The sequence below is a fragment of the Sander lucioperca genome, chromosome 6, assembly GCF_008315115.2.
Source record: "Sander lucioperca isolate FBNREF2018 chromosome 6, SLUC_FBN_1.2, whole genome shotgun sequence".
Taxonomy (NCBI): Eukaryota; Metazoa; Chordata; class Actinopteri; order Perciformes; family Percidae; genus Sander; species Sander lucioperca.
This window is the reverse complement of record NC_050178.1, coordinates 21,971,985-21,991,116: the sequence shown is the minus strand read 5'-3', so window position 1 is coordinate 21,991,116 and position 19,132 is coordinate 21,971,985. Positions and strand designations below refer to the sequence as shown.

General features: G+C 39.1%; 1 protein-coding gene and 1 long non-coding RNA gene across 3 annotated transcripts in view; both read right to left on the bottom strand.

Moving 5' to 3' along the window:
• LOC118495367 lies at nt 1-9,968 on the bottom strand. The gene is made up of 3 exons (XR_004897746.1): nt 9,914-9,968; nt 7,720-7,725; nt 1-11 (listed from the first exon to the last, which is right to left on the bottom strand). It is a non-coding gene; the product is annotated as an uncharacterized LOC118495367 (long non-coding RNA).
• A 5,930-nt stretch (nt 9,969-15,898) lies between these two features.
• The window catches only part of asip1 (agouti signaling protein 1), a 53,149-nt gene continuing 49,915 nt past the window's right edge, over nt 15,899-19,132 (bottom strand). For both annotated transcript variants that reach the window (XM_031301399.2, XM_036002495.1), the window contains exons 2-4: nt 18,578-18,749; nt 17,951-18,000; nt 15,899-17,396 (exon numbers count right to left, since the gene is read on the bottom strand). In XM_031301399.2, the coding sequence (XP_031157259.1) occupies nt 17,232-17,396; nt 17,951-18,000; nt 18,578-18,743 (381 nt within the window). In that variant the 5' untranslated portion in view covers nt 18,744-18,749 and the 3' untranslated portion in view covers nt 15,899-17,231. The remainder of the gene's footprint in view (nt 17,397-17,950; nt 18,001-18,577; nt 18,750-19,132) is intronic.

The window sequence follows — 19,132 nt, the reverse complement described above, 5'->3', positions numbered from 1 at the left end:
CTTTGTCAGCACTTCTATCAGATACTTACTTTCATGAGGACCGGTTTAACTGGCAGTTTATTCTTTTCAGATTGCAGCCTATTATTGTAAAAACAAGAGAAAATCCTAGTCCTAAATCCTACAGTTTTAACAGATAACCTGGGGTCAGGGACGGACTGGGAGTGTGTGTGTGTGTGTGTGTGTGTGTGTGTGTGTGTGTGTGTGTGTGTGTGTGTGTGTGTGTGTGAATGAGTAAGTGAGTGAGAGGGGGTCAAGAGGGGCAAACTGGGGAGAGGTGAGGCTGCATTTGGCTCTAATAGTCCAGTCATTTTAAGCCAAAATGGGGGTCAACCTAGGCCAAATTGCAACAGAAGCAAACTCAACTGATTTTGTATCCTCACTATGTCCTGAGTAAGGGAAAGATTAGGGGAAAGTTTAGAAAAAGACCCAAATATAGCCTAGTCATATGCCTATTCATTGTGAATAGGGTAAAAGTTTTAACCTTTAGATATCACCATGAAAATTACTGAGTTGATTACTTACATCAAGACAAACAAAAAATGTATTACAAGTTTTTTGTAATGTGTGTGTGTGTGTGTGTGTGTGTGTGTGTGTGTGAGAGAGAGAGAGAGAGAGAGAGAGAGAGAGAGAGAGAGAGAGAGAGAGAGTGGGTGAATGAGTGAGTGAGAGAGTCTATGAGAGAGAAAAGAGAGATTGTTCTCCACATCACACCCTTCTGACACAGAGAGTCCTCCTCGTTGACGTCTTCTCACAGGTCTTCACACCAACATGATGCTCTTAATTGTCTTGGTTAATGTAACGTAGTTAACCTAGCGCCAGAGATGTTCACAAGTCATTTTTTGCAAGTCCAAGTCAAGTCTCAAGTCTTTGAGGGGCAAGTTCAAGTCAAGTCTCAAGTCTTTTGCCACGAGTCCAAGTCAAGTCTCAAGTCTCTGGCCATCTGATCTGTCCCTAACACTGTATTGTTAAATCTTATGAATTCAAAGCATGTCCTGTAGCTGTCACATCATATGGATACAACTATAAAGATACAATCTGCCTGTTCCCAGCATTAGCACAACACTTTGCAATGGTTAGCTTGTTACCTGTGATGATATATGCTAAATGTAACGTCTCTTTCACATTAGTGTGTGAGTGACTGACCTATTTGGATGTGTTTTGAGATGCCTGATGAAGTCCGACGTTGTTGATCCGGCATCATTTATCTTGGTGCCACACACCTTGCATGTAGCTGTTGGCTTACTGCCACTGTTTACCAAGTTATTGTAAGCAAAACTAATGACAAACGACACAACTCCGGGAGGACTTGGTGTCACTATCTGCAATGCATTTTTTGATATGTGCACGCACATAGGCGCATCAAGTCGCAAGTCAAGTCTGAAGTCTTTTTGGTCGAGTCCGAGTCAAGTCTGAAGTCAGCTGTTTGTGCGACTTAAGTGCGACTCGAGTCCGAGTCTCAGACTCGAGTCCCCATCTCTGCCTAGCGCCACTTCACAGCTAGCTGCTGCTGTTGTAGCAGCATCTTCAACGCTTTGGACGTCGTTGTTCCTGTCTGTATCCCCAACAGTAGCCATGAAAAAGTCATCTTTGGTAGCGTTGCCAAATACTTATCTGAACCAATCAGCTGTTAGATCAGCTGAGAGGCCGGTGTTTCCCAGCATGCCCTGGGTCTGCCTGGGTCTTGCAGTCAGTGAAAAGCAACTGCGCTGCCTGGGTCTCAAACCTGCGGCCGCCTTGATCTCGTGAGGTTATCATTGCCCACGTGTGCGTGACGTCAGAGCAAGTCGGGATCAAGTCAGAAACAAATCTACCCAGCATGCATTGGGTGGCTGCGCTGACCTGGCTCATTTCCAACTAGCCTACTGTGTGTTTATCTTTCGCGCCGCGCACCTTTACGGACTAGTCCATTTCATTGTGAAAGTAGGGGGTGTATGTGTAGGGACAGATAACCATAAACTGGACATTCTAACTACTACTTCAACGTTTCAACATATTATTTAAGAATAGTAATAAAATGAACCATGCTTTTGAAGCTTTCATGATGATAAGGGGCTTTTTCTTCTCTTTTACTTGTTTTCTTTTTGTGGTTGGTTGGGGGGGGGTGTCACCCTACCTATCCCAAAGAGGATGCTGTTTAAAGATATGATTGGGCTAGTCCAGTGTCAATTAAGAAAACAACCAATGGGCCGCTGAGCTATGTGTTTCATGGGCCGCATCTGTCAGAAAAAATAAACTTAGCCTATGTGATATTTTTGACAAAAGTGTTTTGGGCCAGCAGCGGGCAACGGGCCGCTGATCTAGCCCTAACACTTTTATATAAATAAAAATTTGAAAAAGTGTCGGTGGCTGGCCCAAAAAGCACGTCGGCCCACCGGGAAAGTGCCCGGTATGCCAGATGGCCAGTCCACCCTTGCCCTTGCCAGCAGAGCTGGATGATGTTTCTCATACCTGGTTTCCTGCAATAATAATCTGTTATGAGCGAAGCAGGGAGGGCTTTGCTGCAGCTCGGTAAGATAAACTATGTAGTCCACCTGAATGCTTGTTTAAAAGCCAAAGCATAAATCTCATCTCATAACGCATTTTACATAACTATGATGATAAGTAGGGCTGTGGAGCTCACGAACAGGTCAGTCGGATAGTAAGTGCTTCTATCTGACTGGTAGATTTTAATGCAAAATTTGGAAAATTTGTACAATTTTAATTAGATGTAGGCTATATTAGGTCTGCTTAGAAGAAAATACACATAATAATAATAGTAATAATAATAATAATAATAATACATTTTATTTGAAGGCGCCTTTCTCGGCACTCAAGGACACCGTACAGGGTTATAAAAGGCTTTAAAACATAAAAAAAAAAAAAAAAAAAAAAAATACAACAGCAATAAAACAACAGAAAGAGGCAGAGCAATTGACATCAAGTGGAATAGACAGTTTTAAACAGATGTGTTTTGAGTTGCAATTTGAAATGTGGGAATGAATCAGTGTTTCTGAGTTGGGGGGGAAATGACTTCCAGAGACGGGGAGCAGAGCGGCTGAATGCTCTGCTCCCCTTGGTGGTGAGATGGGCAGAGGGGACAGACAGGTGTATGGAGGAAGAGGATCTGAGGGAGCGGGAGGTAGTGGGACGCTGGAGGAGATCAGACAAATATGGCGGAGCGAGGTTGTGAATGGCCTCGAAAGCAAACAGGAGGATTTTGAATTGGATACGGAACTGGACCGGGAGCCAGTGGAGCTGTTGGAGGACAGGACTGATGTGATGGATGGAGGGGGTTTGAGTTATGATGCGGGCAGCTGAATTAGAATAGATAGATAGATAGATAGATAGATACTTTATTCATCCCAACAGGGAAATGAAACGCAACACGCCGGCCACAACAACGGGACGGTTGTGGTTAGGAAGAGAATAACGTGGAAAGGAACTGCAACACGCGGGATGCGATCTCCGCTCTCCTGGGTGAAAGTCCTGTGTTGTTTGACTCATCCACCCCCCCAAACAATCTCCGTGCGCGGATTTTCGCCTTATCAATACTACTCGCTTCCGTAATCGTTCTGTGATCACGAAATATGCTTCCCTTTGAAATACATTAGTTTAAAATTTGTGTTCACCACACGAAAATAACGACATTAACGTGTTCAGTACACAAATCAATAGATTCAATAACATGACCATTTCACAAACTGCCGTGAGACTGGGCTGATCTCACATACATAAAAACCTCTCAGTCTGGTGATGACTGACTATGTGATGTCTTGGTAATGTCTAAAACTTCCAAAGTAGACTGACCACGAGCCACGTGGTTGTGAAACTAAAGTTTCTGCTCCTGTAAAAGCTAGACGTCCGTATGAAATCAATCTTGTTTTAGTTAGTTAGTTAGTTAGTTATGTTTTATTTCTGTCATGTCAAACATTTTGGCCCATCCCACATGGGATTACATGACACCACAAATTTACTTATTTAACAAACATCTTCCTGTCGCATATACAAATCATTCGGAGAAATACATGAATACAAATATATACATATATACATATATACACATACATATATTTATATACACGTACACACATACACATACACACACACACACACCACAAATCAAATGTCTTATGGTCATGATTCATCTTGTAGCTGGTTGGCTTGGTTCCAGGGTTAAAACACTTTATATCAGCATTTAATGAAACCTCAATGGAGATATTGAACCGTGAAAAACTATTCCGAAACCAGAGCCCTTAAAAAAAGTCGGCAGTCACTGTTGAGCTCTGTAGCTTTTATATAGTCGTTCATCGACCCGCTCCTACTAGTAGTAGTGTGTAGTACGTAGTACGTAGTGTGTAGTGTGTAGTGTATAGTACATAGTGTGTAGTGTGTAGTGTGTAGTGTATAGTACATAGTGTGTAGTGTGTAGTGCGTAGTATGTAGTATGTAGTGTGTGGTGTGTAGTACGTAGTACGTAGTGTGTAGTGTGTAGTGTGTAGATGTGAAAGCCTCTTACTGCTTTGTATTCCATTATATTTTTGATATATTTTGGATGTCATTTGTGTTTTTCTTCTCATATGATAAATATAGGTATTCCCACCTTAAATTGGTGGAATAAAGTGTATCAGAATGAAGGAAATGAAGTCTTTGATGCTCAAAATAACCCTGGGGGAGGACACCCAAACCCCACACTTTGATATGCCCCCCCAAAGGCCCATTCTGAGCCAGGAAAAAAAAATATATAATATAAATATATATATATATATATATATATATATATATATATATATATATATATATATATATATATATTTTAAAAAATATATATAGTTTAATTTTTTTTAAAGGTCTAAGTAATTATGTTACTCAAACAAAAAGGAATGCTCATTGTCAAGTCTCTTCTGATTTCTTGTGCAGATTCCCCACTTGAAAGGGATTTGATGTATCCACCCCAGAATAAAGAACTGGATTTCACTCAGTGACCAAACACTTCTCCTTTTTTCCTTCTTTTATTTTGGCACACTTCAGCAGTTTAATTTGAGTTAATGCTTCAGCCAAAGAAGGCATTTTGGATTCTTTGTAGGTCCTTAAGCTGCTTAACAGTTTTGTCTTTTCTATCGGTAGCAGTAGCAGTAGCAGGTGAAAAACCTTTAACACAAAGAAATCATATTTTTTAACCATTTTTTAAACCCATTTTAACATTTTTATAGTACTTTTTACCCATATATAAAAGTAGTAATTAAACATTTTATCATACTTATTTAACATATTTAAAGTGCAATTATTTAAACCAACACCATACATTTTAAATTAGCTCATATTAGCCCTTTATCTTTATTTTGGCTTTTTTCAGTAGTGGATTAGTCAATATTTGGTGCTCTAGTGAATTTTTGGGGCAGCAGGACGATGTATGTGAGACTGAGTCAAAATAAACTGAACAGTGTGGCTCATTCATGTGTTTTCAATAGTACCTTGCTCCCTGATACAGCAAAAAAGAGATCAAAACAACCACAGAAATCCATCAAAAACAGGTTTGTTCATATATCCTCCAGACTGTCAGAGCTAGCTGTTCGAAACTTTAACCCACTGCTCAAAAACAATAAATAATGACCTCCAGCACTAGATAAACGTACCAATATCTGTTATGGGCAGCCAATAAAATGACAGTACTCATTGAATTCTTAGTAATGCCAATTCTCACATGGATTAAATCACTAGACTCCATCTTCGCCATATATTACTGGAAATACAAGACACCTTGGATCAAACTGGCAACCCCAACCCCACACTTTCTCCATTATTTCCTGGCGAACCAACTCAAATACATACCTAAGTGCATCCATCATAACCAATCAGACAACACATGGATAGCTTATAGAGAAAAGAAATTCACATATCAGACTTATCATTTCATTCCATCAAACACCAGGTAGGAATTCCACAAAATCACGAACACCACTCTTGCACCATCACACATTTGAAACAATCCCGATCTTCATCTTTACAAAAATCCACCTAACTTTCACACATGGATCGAAAAAGGCATTCATATCTCAAACATATCTTTATTACAACACTGTGGTCTCATTCTGTGATCTTGTCCAGAAGTACAGCATTGGGAGTAATCACTTTCTTGAATATCTACAACTCAAATCTTCCATTAAAGCAACATTGCGTAACATTGCACTTCTTTTGCGACGTGGGGCCCCTGCATTTCTTGTGATTTCTTGTGAGTCGACAACTTTGCTAACACAGCCATCATCAAGTAAGTGCAACAACACAAGACATAATAAGCCAGCTCATATTACTAATTCCAACAGCAAGATGGCCAACTCACCATCTGTCTTGCAGCCTTTTATTTCAGAAAGCTCTCGCCAACAACTAAAAGCCTGTCCGAGATTTACTATATAGTTTTTATGGTCACTCTCTCCTTTTCTCTTCTTTGCTTCCTCTGTGTCCTTTTTGGTCTCTTCGCATCTGCCATGATGTCTGTAGAGACTGCTGTACCCGCTGTATCTTCATTCAAACTAGGGGTAAAAAAACATCCAAAATACACGTGTTTATTTCACTACATTTGTTTTCTATGTGTGCCTGTAGATTTCTCCTAAAATTACCAAAAGATAGCATTAGATAATGCCTAGTGCTCCGGTGCAGCAGGAAATTCCGCTGGATACATGTCTTTTGAGCCGATGTCCGTCTCCTTCCTCTGTCTCTGTGTTGGCGTTCTAACCTCCGGTGGATTTGTGAGGACTATGGTTAACTGCTCCTCAGATCTCTGCAGGGTAAATCCAGACAGCTAGCTAGACTATCTGTCCAATCTGAGTTTTCTGTCGCACGACTAAAACTACTTTTGAACGTACACATGTTCCACCAAAACAAGTTCCTTCCTGACGCTATTTTGCAGCAGCTCCGTGCGGAGCTTAGCCCCGCCCATCATGATTGTGATTGGTTTAAAGAAATGCCAATAAACCAGAGCACGTTTTTCTCTCATCCCAGAATGCTGTGTGGACTAGCCAGACCTTCCTCTGCAGCGAGGAGGGTCTGGAAACGCAATATTAGATAATAGCTCATGTACATAAACATTTCAGAACCCTGATCAACTGAGGAAGTGTCACAGTGATATCTATTAGTTAAAATATATTCCCCTATTCACTTGTAGTGTCTGCCCTTAAAGAAATACAAACAAGCCAGAGTGTTTTTTTCCCACTATCTCAGAAGAGATAGGCGATGTAGCCAGACCACACTCCAGCAATGACACAGCGCTGTGGAGGAAGCTCTGCCAATGCAAGATTACATTTCATTGGAAAAACTCCCTGCATCCAGCAACACCACCTCAACACTTCATGATTCCATCTGGCAACCATTCATTTACTTTCTGCATTTCTTTATGCACTTTATGAATCTCCCAACTGTCAACAGCAACTGAGCCAGACTAGAACAGAGGTCAGTCATGACAGCAAAATTAGAATTAAAATCGGCACGACAATATTGTGTGTTTGCTTCATCATAGAGAGGACATGTGCACAGCAGCAGCAGAAAAGATTAATATCTTGTTCGCTCCTGCTGGATATCATCTACTTCAAAACACTTCCATCCTTTTCAAAATCTCAGGGCCACATGAAAATAAAAACTGTAGCTGCCTTGAGTTTTCCCTCTCAAAACTCCCTTAATTTGCAAGCTTTTTAAGCACACTGGCTTCAACAATCAACTTGAACCCACAACCTCTGCACCTGGTAACACTTGCACCTTTGAACTACTTAATGTGTCTACTCAAATTTAGCTTTCACTAAGATTTCAAACATTCCTCTGCCGATTTTGAAAGTGTGCAGTACTTGAAATTAAGGCTTTATGCCGTAATCTTAATACCTTAAATACTTTACCTGTTAGACCCAGTGAGTGTGGGACATAGGTGCTTTAGAAGCTTATTTGCAGCTTTTTGTCGATACATTGGCTTTCAGAAAGTACTTTAAATTGCAGGCAGGATCTGAACTTGTACTTCAACACATGTACACACTTAAGGCCAGATGTACTAACACTTTTGCGCCCACTTCAGGCGTATTTGTTTCACAACGTGCGCGTAAAAGCATGGCAAGGTATGTACAAACAGGCCGCACTGAGGTAAAAGGGCAGACTGCCTGTCACGGGAACTGAAAATTGTAAATTGCGCTTTTCTGTGTCATGCATATGCATTCATGGGTGGGTGAAGGGGAAAGTGGGAGTTTCCCATAAAGAGATGGGAGGGGAAGCGTAAAGTGCACCTAATTATGTATTCCGCGGTATGCACAAAAACCTCCCGTGACAGCGCGCCTCTATTTTGCGGTGGAAATTGTCCGCCTCTTAAAAGCAGGTGTAAACCAGGAAGAGGGTTTCCTGGCATATGGCTCCTGGAAGAAATCAAAGATGAGTTAATCTTTGCTCTCCAAGTACAACACTCACTTAACATATAAGAACAGAAAAACAGAATAAAAAACAGGGTTAAACCAAAACGTACTAAACCAAAACATGTAAAATTGTGTATCTGCATTTAAGAGTAACCAATTCAACTAACAGAAGTTTGAAAAGAATTAAACAAAGTTGATTAGGGAATTGTGGTGAAGCTGGTGTGGTCAGTTTACTTAAAATAACATTTTTTTCCTCACGGATAGTTTCTGTTATTTCCTCAAATAGTTTTGTATATTTCCAGTGTCCAAACTTGGTCAAGGTTGGACAAAAAATATATATTTTTTAAACATATAAAACGTAACGTGTGGAAAATGTGAAAGAAACGTGAAAGTTTCAGTTACAGGACCTTCATCAGCTTAACTCACAGACCATGCATTTCTAAAAATATATTAGGTGATATCAACTCATCAACCCAACCCTAACTCCGTAAGGCCCACGAAGACATCATAATGAATATATACCGGCTTTGAATGTTATCAGCCGATTGAATGGGCTTTATCAGTTGTTTTCACTACCATAGATATTGGTAACTGGATCACCAATATTGGTGGATGGGTCAAACAAACACAGGACTTTCATACGGGAGTGTGAAATCAAAAATGTCAACGATGAGTTTTTAAAGGTTACATATCTGTTAAACCGATGGTTTAAAAGGGACATATCTGATTTGATCTTGAACTGTGACGGTGCATCTGGAAAGATACACTTTTAGGTGCAATAATTAGCTCCATGACCTCTATCTGTGTTTCTGAGCATTTAGCAGTGGATGTTCTTTTAATCAAAGTTCAGCACGGACATGTTTTATTGAATCTGGCATATGGTATTTGGAAATTAAGCCATGAAAAACTGACTATCAGCATAGATGATCGTCAGTCATGATAGTCCTCTCCCCACCACTCAGGACCAAGCACCGTACCTGGGGTGACCGAGCTTTCACCATTGCAGCCCCCTCCCTCTGGAACTCCCTACCCATACACATCTGTGACTGTACTGACCTGGACACATTCAAAACACACCTCTTCAGATTAGCTTTCCACATCCAATAGTCTTACATTCATCACCTGATAGTTACTGGTTGTATTGTTTTTAATTGCTTCTAATATGCTTGTTTTATGTTTTTGCGTATCTGTTTTTAATGTGATATATGTGCTGGTTTTTACTGTAAAGTGTCTTTGAGTACCATGAAAAGCACTATATAAATAAAATGCATTAGATGTGAATGGACTCTTTAACTGATTGTGCATTATCCTGAAGGATTAGGGAGTAGTAGGCGATACTGTGTGAGATAACAGGACATTCTGGGGTGGCTCTTCCAACTCTTCCACCTCTATCTGTGTGTTACTGTTCATGTTGATACTTTCTGAAGGTGTACTAAAACCTCATTGACGTCATTGATGGAGTAACTCTACCTCTGGTACAGTAGGTGGCGCTCTGCCAACGCACAATTGGCTTTTTCTTACAGCGATCACACTCACAATTAGTAAAATTTAACAACTTTAATGTTTCATTAACACATTGTTGTCACAGCGTAGGAACGCACAGTGTTTTCGCCAGATGACAGACAACTTGATCGGCTCATTATATCAGTAATGTTAACCAGTGTTGGGTGGAATTAGCAAGCTAACTTCGTTACCTTACTATTTAATGTTAGCCAGCGGCCACAGCTGGGGCTGCTCGGGCCCTCCACTGTTTTGCCGAGACACAGCGTTGACAGTAAAACAGATGGGCTGCAGGCTCCATGCTGCCGATGGCCCGCTAAATCGGGCATCGCTGTTTTGTTGTTGCAACGACTCACAGTGCGCTGACGGATTAATTCCGGTTCAAAAACCACTCCAGCGGAGTGGAGAGGGGCAGTTGAAGCAGACGGTTTAAAACCGTGACACCCGAGAAGTCATTTTTGGCAGGGCGCAACCTCTCAAACCTGTATTGCTGATTTTGCCAGCGGCGTCCCCCCCTGCTTTCCTATCAGGATGATTCGACTTCGTTTACCATCGAAATTACTTCGAAACTGTTACATTAAGGTACAAATCTTGCATAGTGTGCCTATAAACTGCATGTAAACACACTGACTGTTGTTGTCTGAAACTTTCAGATGTTCCTCTTTATGTGCAGTACTTGAAATTAAGGTTTGATGTGATAATGATGTTGTAACCTGAAATGCCCTCATTTATTATTAGTCCCACTGAGTGTGTGAGGTAAGGCCTTTTGAAGTTTATTTGCAGTCCTTTGTCGAAAATACCGGCTTTCTGAAAGATCGTCAAATTGGAAGCAGCATCTGAGCCTGTAACTTCGACACCTGCACGCACTTAACAACTCTAAACGTTGGTCCTTCTGACCTTATTTTCAGCAAGATCTTTCTTTAATCTTTCATCTGCAGGGTATCTTTCAAACTGTTTTTGAAACTGGCAAAAACATGGATTACATAACTTTTACACATTTCATGTAATTTATTAATCCCCCAGGGATTAATGGTTTTCTGGCTGTTTTCTTTCTTGGTAAAACATAACTGAGCTTCACAGTCATGATCTGTAAGCATAATGTTTTCACCATGTGTCACCAGTTTAATCAGCAGAAAGTCTGGAAAGAAAACAACCCTAATATTCAAGCCTCTGAAGGTCCAGTTTGGATGAAGACCACACATGAACTGTAGCTTAAAATAAGTAGATGTTATCCATTATTTTTGAAAAATAAATATATTTTGAAAAGCAAATCCAATCAAACCTAAAAGGTGGAAGGCGGGGGAGAGACGAGAAAGACTATGCAGCGTAAACTGTACAGTCTTGGAGCCAGGCCAAGCCTCCCTGATGACCCTCAGGTCCCCCAGTCTAAAGGGATGTCTCAGCAGATCGTGTCCCAATTCCACACATACTAATTATAAGCAGGTTTTCATTTATCTGCGCCAACCATGGACAAAGGCATTCGATTTACGGGTTTTTTAGACATTACGTTTCACCACTAATGAAGTGTGTGAGAAATGTGAAAGGAAAGTAATAGCAGACATACAGATTCCAACGGATACATTTAAATGTTAAATGTTTTGAAACATTTAAATGTTTCAAATTTATTTTATCCCTCACAACTTACTTGGTTTTCTGTCAGTCTCTTCATCTACTCTAGGTTTTACTGTGAAAGTGAGCTCCATCTTCAACAAAGGTTTCTTGCCTGGAACCTTGAATCAGAAACAATTCTGTCACATTTTTCACACATCAGTTCAGTTCATCATGTGTTTCTACTTCTGCAATTATTTGATTTAAGACCCCAGTTGGGATGTAGAACTTGGCTCTCATGAAACAGCTTTGACTTTGGAAATATTATGGTTCAAATTATTCAGGTCAAATGCCACGGGGTCCTCTGCTCCGGTGAAAACATGACACCACACCGTTTGTCTCACAGTACTCAAACACATTGTCACCTCTGAATCTCCACATGGATTCTGTTGGTTTTTGGAAATTTACAGCAGGATTAGACCTCCGCTTCGACTCGGCTTTTTCCTAGAAAAATGGGCTGCTTTTATTACTGCTCTGGGGGAGCAGATGTTCAAAATCCAGATTATTGAACCGCTTTGCTCTGCCGTTATTGAAGCGTATATATATATATATCTATATATAAAAAATTGTAAATACATATATATATATATATATATATATATATATATATATATGTATTTACAATTTTTTTTTTGCATCCAGGAGCTAAGATCTGCGACATTTCAACAAGGTCTCTCTTGCAATTGTAGGCCTTGGAACTGCAGTGTATTTAAGGAGCATTTGTACAATAAATCCATAATGATGAAATCATATATCGTAATCCTGTCCGTTATTTGTTGTTTGTCGCCATGACTCCCATGATGCATTGGAGTGAGTGTGTCGTCCAATCAGAGGCTGTCTTCCTGACTATCGATCTCCAAATGCATTAGCAGTGATGGATGTGTTCCATGCCATTGCTGACGTACATCCTTATTTATTATCTATAGCCTTCTATTATATATAGTAGTACCCAAAATGTGTTACTTTGCTGCTATATATACTTAATGTGGAATGAACGAGCCAGAATAACAATGTAACAGCGTTAATGTAATAAATAATGTGTAGATTCTCATTTGTATAGAATTGTAAGGTGCGCGCCCAGGGCTCAATCAGCATGGATGTATATTTTTTATTGGATTTTAACATGTTTTATGTGACCAAATGACAGGGAAACAGACAGGAAGTGATGTCAGGAGAAAGGCAGCTCGCTCATCTAATAGATAACCCTAACCTTATACAAGCTGGGAGGGCCTTTTTGTAGTGTGTGTGTGTGTGTGTGTGTGTGTGTGTGTGTGTGTGTGTGTGTGTGTGTGTGTGTGTGTGTGTGTATGTAGGCAGAGCTGCAGGTCATTCAGGCAGTATAATGTTTTTTAGTAAAATACTGCATATTATACCTTTACGTTTTTATTTAAAACTCAAAATAAAATTGTAAAAGTTTTGAATAAGCATCCACAAAATGGCAGACCCTGACGTGCTTTGGTGTGATCGGCTCTATAATTTTAACCCAGCCCTATCTCCCCTCCCTCCTGCCCATCAAGGTATTAGATAATACAGGTACTGTAGACTGCCACCAAAAAATATTGGCTAAGCAGCATTTTGCATTTCAGTAACATTACGTCTCTGGCAGTAACTTTAGCTAATGAACATTTCCAGTTCTTGGAAGGACAAAAAGTAACAGATTTATGGACTAAATTTACATACAATCCCACAAAAAATATAATGAGAGGGAGTAACAAAACAGCTGTGACAAACCAGGCAAAGCAAAGCCAGCATTTAAACTCTTCACATTTATTTGGCAGAGGGTTTTGTATAAAACGACTTAAAATAAGTCCATTCGGCCTCTTATTCAACCTCCGTAGTAACAGCTTGTCTGTTGTTAATATTATGCTCATTTTCAGGTTCATACTTGTATTTTGTGTTTCTTGTAGAACATGTTTACATGAGGAGATCTGGTGTAAAAAAATAAATAAAAAATTGGTCAGCTTTTCCGGGTCTTTCACATGCTGTGCTCTCGGCGTCTGTGTACTGTCCATCATTGCAGCCGGGTACTGACTGTAATGGAGTATAAAGCAGCAATTTCTACTGTAAAACATCAACAATAAAAACTTCTCAACCAAAAGCTACACAATCAAACATTCCTGCAGGAATGTGATCCAAAATTGGGGAGAAATTAACAAGCAACAAAGATTACAGCTTTCCCTGACATTAGCATGTAGCTACTGTACATGTAGCACTGTGTGTAATGTAAACACTGCAGTAACTTGCCTGGCACAGATGACTGTCTAAATAAATCTGGTACACGTCAAATTGAGAGTACAAAAGTTTTTTATTTTTTTATTTATTTGACCTTTATTTAACCAGGTAGGCCGTTGAGGGTTTTTCTCCTGTGTGAGTTATCATGTGTCTCTCAGGTTCTCATTTGCAACGACGACCTGGCCAAGAAAAGCGTGCAAGACAATGTACAGTTTCACATACAATACAATACAAGAATACAGAATACAAAAGGCTACATAAAGTGCAGATTAGGTAGGCATTACAAAGCCGGCGCAAAGGGAGGTGTAAGTATGTTGGAGGATATACGAAAGTGATAAGGTAATAACAACACAATATACATGAATAGACAGTCTATATCACTGCTGAGATGTAGTGAAGAGTCAATATACAGTTAGTGCAAGTTGTGGTCTAGTTAGTGATGTAGGTCAGTGATAACACAATAAGTATGAAAAGACAGTCTATATAAAATGCTGAATGTAGTGAAGAGTCAATATACAGTTAGTGCAAATAGTGGTCTAGGTGCTAATCAGGAATAACACAATATGCATGAATAGACAGACTGTATAAATGTTGAAAGAGTCAATGTAAATATGAATTGACATACTATCTAAAATGCTGAAATGTGGTAGTCAATATACAGTTAGTGCAGAATTGTGGTCTAGATGGTGATATAGATCAGTAGAGTGTACTAAAATTGTGTGATACAAAGGTTGGAAGGAAAGAAACAATTGAGCATGTCAGGACAGATGAAAGGTGCAAAAGAGCGAGAACAGAATATGATAGCAATGAACATGTGCATCTGTGCAAATATGCAATTGGGTGTGACAAGGATAACGGGGTAAGGGTGTGCAAAACAGTGGGTGAAATATGGATGAAAGAATAACAGCATGTGCAGTGATCGGCAGGAACTCAGACAGACGTGATTTGAAGGCAGTTAGTGGGATAAGGGCTTTGAGTTTCAGGGTTTTTTGTAGTTCATTCAAAGCAGACTGTCTGAAATCTGAGGTTTTTGCTCACATGGATTACTTTTACATATGTTTACATTATTATTTGAAGCCCTGGACACATTTAATATGAACGTCCCACATTTTAACATTGTACGTCTGCTTGTTATCCCCAGAGTCAGAACTAAACAGGGAGAAGCAGCGTTTACTTTTCATGCTCCACATATCTGGAACAAACTCCCAGAAAAATGCAGGTCTGCTGCAACTCTCAGTTCTTTTAAATCAAGGCTGAAAACTTTTCTTTTTGATGTTGTCTTTCTTTAAATTATTGTTAATTTCTTCATTTCCTATACCGCACTGATTGCATTGTGTGGGTTTAATAAGAAACAACCTTTTACGAATATAAAAGGTATTTACGGTTGAAATAAAATAATAAAATAATCACTATTAACAAAAAGTGTGAATTTCAACCAAAAGGGTTTTTGCGAAGGTTTTTCCAAGAAAGAAACTAAGACTTATAGTGACGACTATATTTTAAAATAAAAGTACTTTTTCCACGCCAAGATGGTTGGATTGTTCATTTAACATAGGTCCTCTAGGAGGCCCGAGTTGGAATCAGTTAACTTGTTCTTATACTGCACTGTAAATTTTATTCTCGTCTTTTTAAAAAAAAATGTTTTTATCGTTTTTAACTGTTCTTTCATGTTTTAATTTTTTAATCATTTTTAACTGCTCTTTAATGTTTACATTTTTTAATCGTTTTTAACTGCTCTTTAATGTTTTAATTTTTTAATCATTTTTAACTGCTCTTTAATGTTTACATTTTTTAATCGTTTTTAACTTTTCTTTCATGTTTTCTGTGAAGCACTTTGAATTGCCCTGTTGCTGAAATGTGCTATACAAATAAAGCTGCCTTGCCTTGCCTTGCCTTTTCAAGGAAAAGCATAATAGCTCCCCTTTAAGGCTTATTATGCTCCCTTTACGTATGAAAATAGATACGTCCATTTCAAACGATGTGACCGTGACTGCCCACATAGTTCCATGCATCCTTTACATTGGCATGGTTGTTAAGCAATGCATCCACTGCATCTCGCACAGATATTTTCCTTCACTACGTCCAACTCCCATTAAATTCCTGTCTACTCTCCTCGCAGCTGTGCTGTAGGAACTGTTTTCCTTGTGCCCTAAAATTTCTGACCAACTCGCCTCTCCTTAAAAATGTCCGCCTTTATAAAAATGTCTTTGTTGTGCCCCATGGTCGTGTCCTGCTTAAATTATTGGCTACAATGCCCCTACGATTTCCAGTGGTACTGCTCTGTTTTGTCTGTATTCATAAGCTTTCAGAAACATGCACAAATAAGGACAAAATATACGCAGAGTATGGACAGAAGACTTTGTATACGTACGTATCTAACGTAAATGAGCCTTTAGACATTGTGCAGCTGGTTAAGGTTGCTTACTTGGTGGTTATCAGAGGAGAGCCTTTTTTTAAATTTATTCCTACTCTTCCAGGCCAGATTTTCCTGCCAATCCAACAGACACTCACACATAAGCAATCATTAAAGGACCACAGTTTTCACTAACATTTCCTTATTCTTCATTATTGATCGCCAAAGGGAATGTGACAATGCATGTGTTTATCATAATGTAGCAATTACTTACAGGAAATCACAGCCTGAAGGTCCCAGGAAATATTTTTGTTATCTGCCCAACAGTCAGGCAGTGATTTCAAACTAAAGGAGTTGTGACTCCTGGGCTGAATTTGTTTTACTCAGTAACATAACACAGATGATGAGATGTTAAAGCACTTATTAAAGAAGAAAATAAATGATGGAACAGTTAAAAGGAAGGTAAAAAACTTCAGACAAAAGTCAGATCTTTTTTTTCAGCCAAGATAGAATTACCTGTGTGTCCAAAGCCTGATATATCTTGAAAATAGTCCCAAACTAATACATGATTTCCTCCTACATATTTTGAGCTATTTTCCTGAAGATGTATAACTCCGTTAGGAACCAATGAGCTTAGACTGGAGTCCCACAGACACGTTGAGAAAGTCATAAAGTATTGCAAGACGGACTAACATATGGTTGGTTTTGGTCTTTTCCTGGGATCTTTTTGACACCTTATCCATTAAATATGTGAATTCACATGACTTTGTTAAAGACATTAAATAAAACAAAAGTTATATAAAACATAGTACAGGGACTTTATTCTTAAAAGGCTTCATAAAATATTTGATACTGCGCATTCATGTATTTCTGTGTAAAAATAAAGCAATATATAAAATTGTTTGAGCAAACATATCCAATTTATGCATGCAAAAAGCTAAAATAAAAACTTTTATTTCTGAGTGTCTTACCAGTCCTATAAGTAGTACACCCTGTAAGATTTTAGAAAAGTCGGGCAGTCCTCTGTGATAAAGTGCTTTCATGCAGAGAATTTTAGGAAAACTTACAAACCAAGGACTAGAAGTGATTCACCTCTCAAGGTGTTCACTTAAAGTGGTTTGATTAAGCATGAAGTTTTGTTCCCTCAGCTTGGAGCTGGGCCGGGCTGCAGCTGGTCTTTAGCAGCGAGGGTTGCCCATTCGACAGAAACAGACAGTTCTGAAGAGCCGACACTGGCAGAAAGCACAGAAATCACAGCACACGTTGCTTGGAGATTTACAGCTTCCCCTCAAGGGAATGCAGTCAGCAGGAGGAGGAGGGCGCTTCTTCACACTGAATTTGTTCTGAGAGAGAGAGAGAGCGAGAGAGAGGCAATATGTGATCATACTGTTGGAACAGCAAGCAAAACTAAGATGAAGCAGATAAGATAAAGACCTTAAAAGAATAACTGCAGTGTGTGTGACAATGGAGAACATGTGAGAACAGAAACAGATGGAAATGTGTTTTGAGTGCTGCGACGGCCAAGATTCTGAGAGAGAATAGGAGATATGTTTTGAGCATGGGAGTTTATTCTTCACTTTGGCAATAGTGTGTATGACAAAATAATGTCAGCTCAAAAATGTCCACTTACTGTATTAGCATTTTCTAAGCATCCAATTGTAGAATAATGAATGTTTTATTGTCTTTCTATATTTCTTATGATTGTACTTTCTGTGTTGTTATGTTTTTGTCTTTGTAATCTGACTCAATGTCATTGTAAATGAGGATTGCACCTTAGTGATCTCTCGAGGATAAATAACAGTTGAATGAATGAATGTATGATCAGGACCAAAGTGGACCTTTTGAGTTAAGATCATAACACATTGTCAAAAACGTCTTCTTTTTCTTCTGATAATACCTTTTTTTGTTTCTTTGTTTTCTTGTTCTTCATCGCTGATTTCGGCAACTCTGAAACACAATACAACAAACAAAACAAAGATGCGTCTAGAACTTTCACAGCAAGACAAAAATGCATCATCAGCATACAGGATGATAAATGGCACTGAATTGATTGATAGTTCACTTATAAAATAGGACAATGGGAGGGACTCTTTGACATCATCCTAGCCTACAAGTCTCAGAGTGCAAAAAGGGCACAGCAGCCAATCTCACAAAGACACTTGTTATGGGATTGACTGTGTATTAATACATTTGTGGTGGGAGTTAGCCCGCTACAGTGTACATTGCCACAGTTTAGTTTCTCTAATCAGCTCACCTGATATCTTTGCATTTTGCGTACACTGTTTCCCATTGGACAAAGTTCGAGTTTGATACCAGTAGTCTTGGCCTTTCAAAAAGGCTACCACTATGAAATTCCATGACTAATAGCTAGTCAGGCTTGCAGCCTCGTGTATGTGTCTTGTCAGAAAACATCAGTATCGCCAGTATAGTTTAATGAACATGACATCAATTATAAAAATTTGAGACATTTAAACAATACCATTCAATCTGGACTATGACTGTGAGTTTAAACTTGCAAACCTACCTACAATAACAACAGGAGGTGGGCCTATCTCAAGGCTTTCAGACAGAGTGTGATATTCCACGACCCTATTGGTGGACAGTCTGTCGTCGGGGAGCATGTGGGCAGAGGCAAGGAAGTACTCTGTCGCAGATAGGACAAAGCAGCCCAGCAGCAGGAAGGCATTCATTTTGCTCTGGAACAAAAGTAACAACAATGGATACTTAGAAATAATGTTGTTTTGGCAAGTAGGAAGCCTGATTTTCCCAGCAGGAATTCAAAAACATAAACTTAAAGTATATTAACTTGTTTTAAATCAGCGAGTGAGTTCCAATCATCATCTTAGGCTACTTTTACATTGTTACGTTTTGGTTTTCAAGCAGAGTTTAGGTTTAGAGTTTAGGTTTTAAATATATATATAAACTCTGAATATATGGAATTAAAGCCTGAATATATTGAATGAAACTCTGAATATATGGAATGACACTTATTCAATGAAATCTGACGTCATCAAGGTTCTGGCGCCATCTTGTGTTTTTGATGAGATTAATCTGTACGGATTTTGTTGCAACAAGTGTG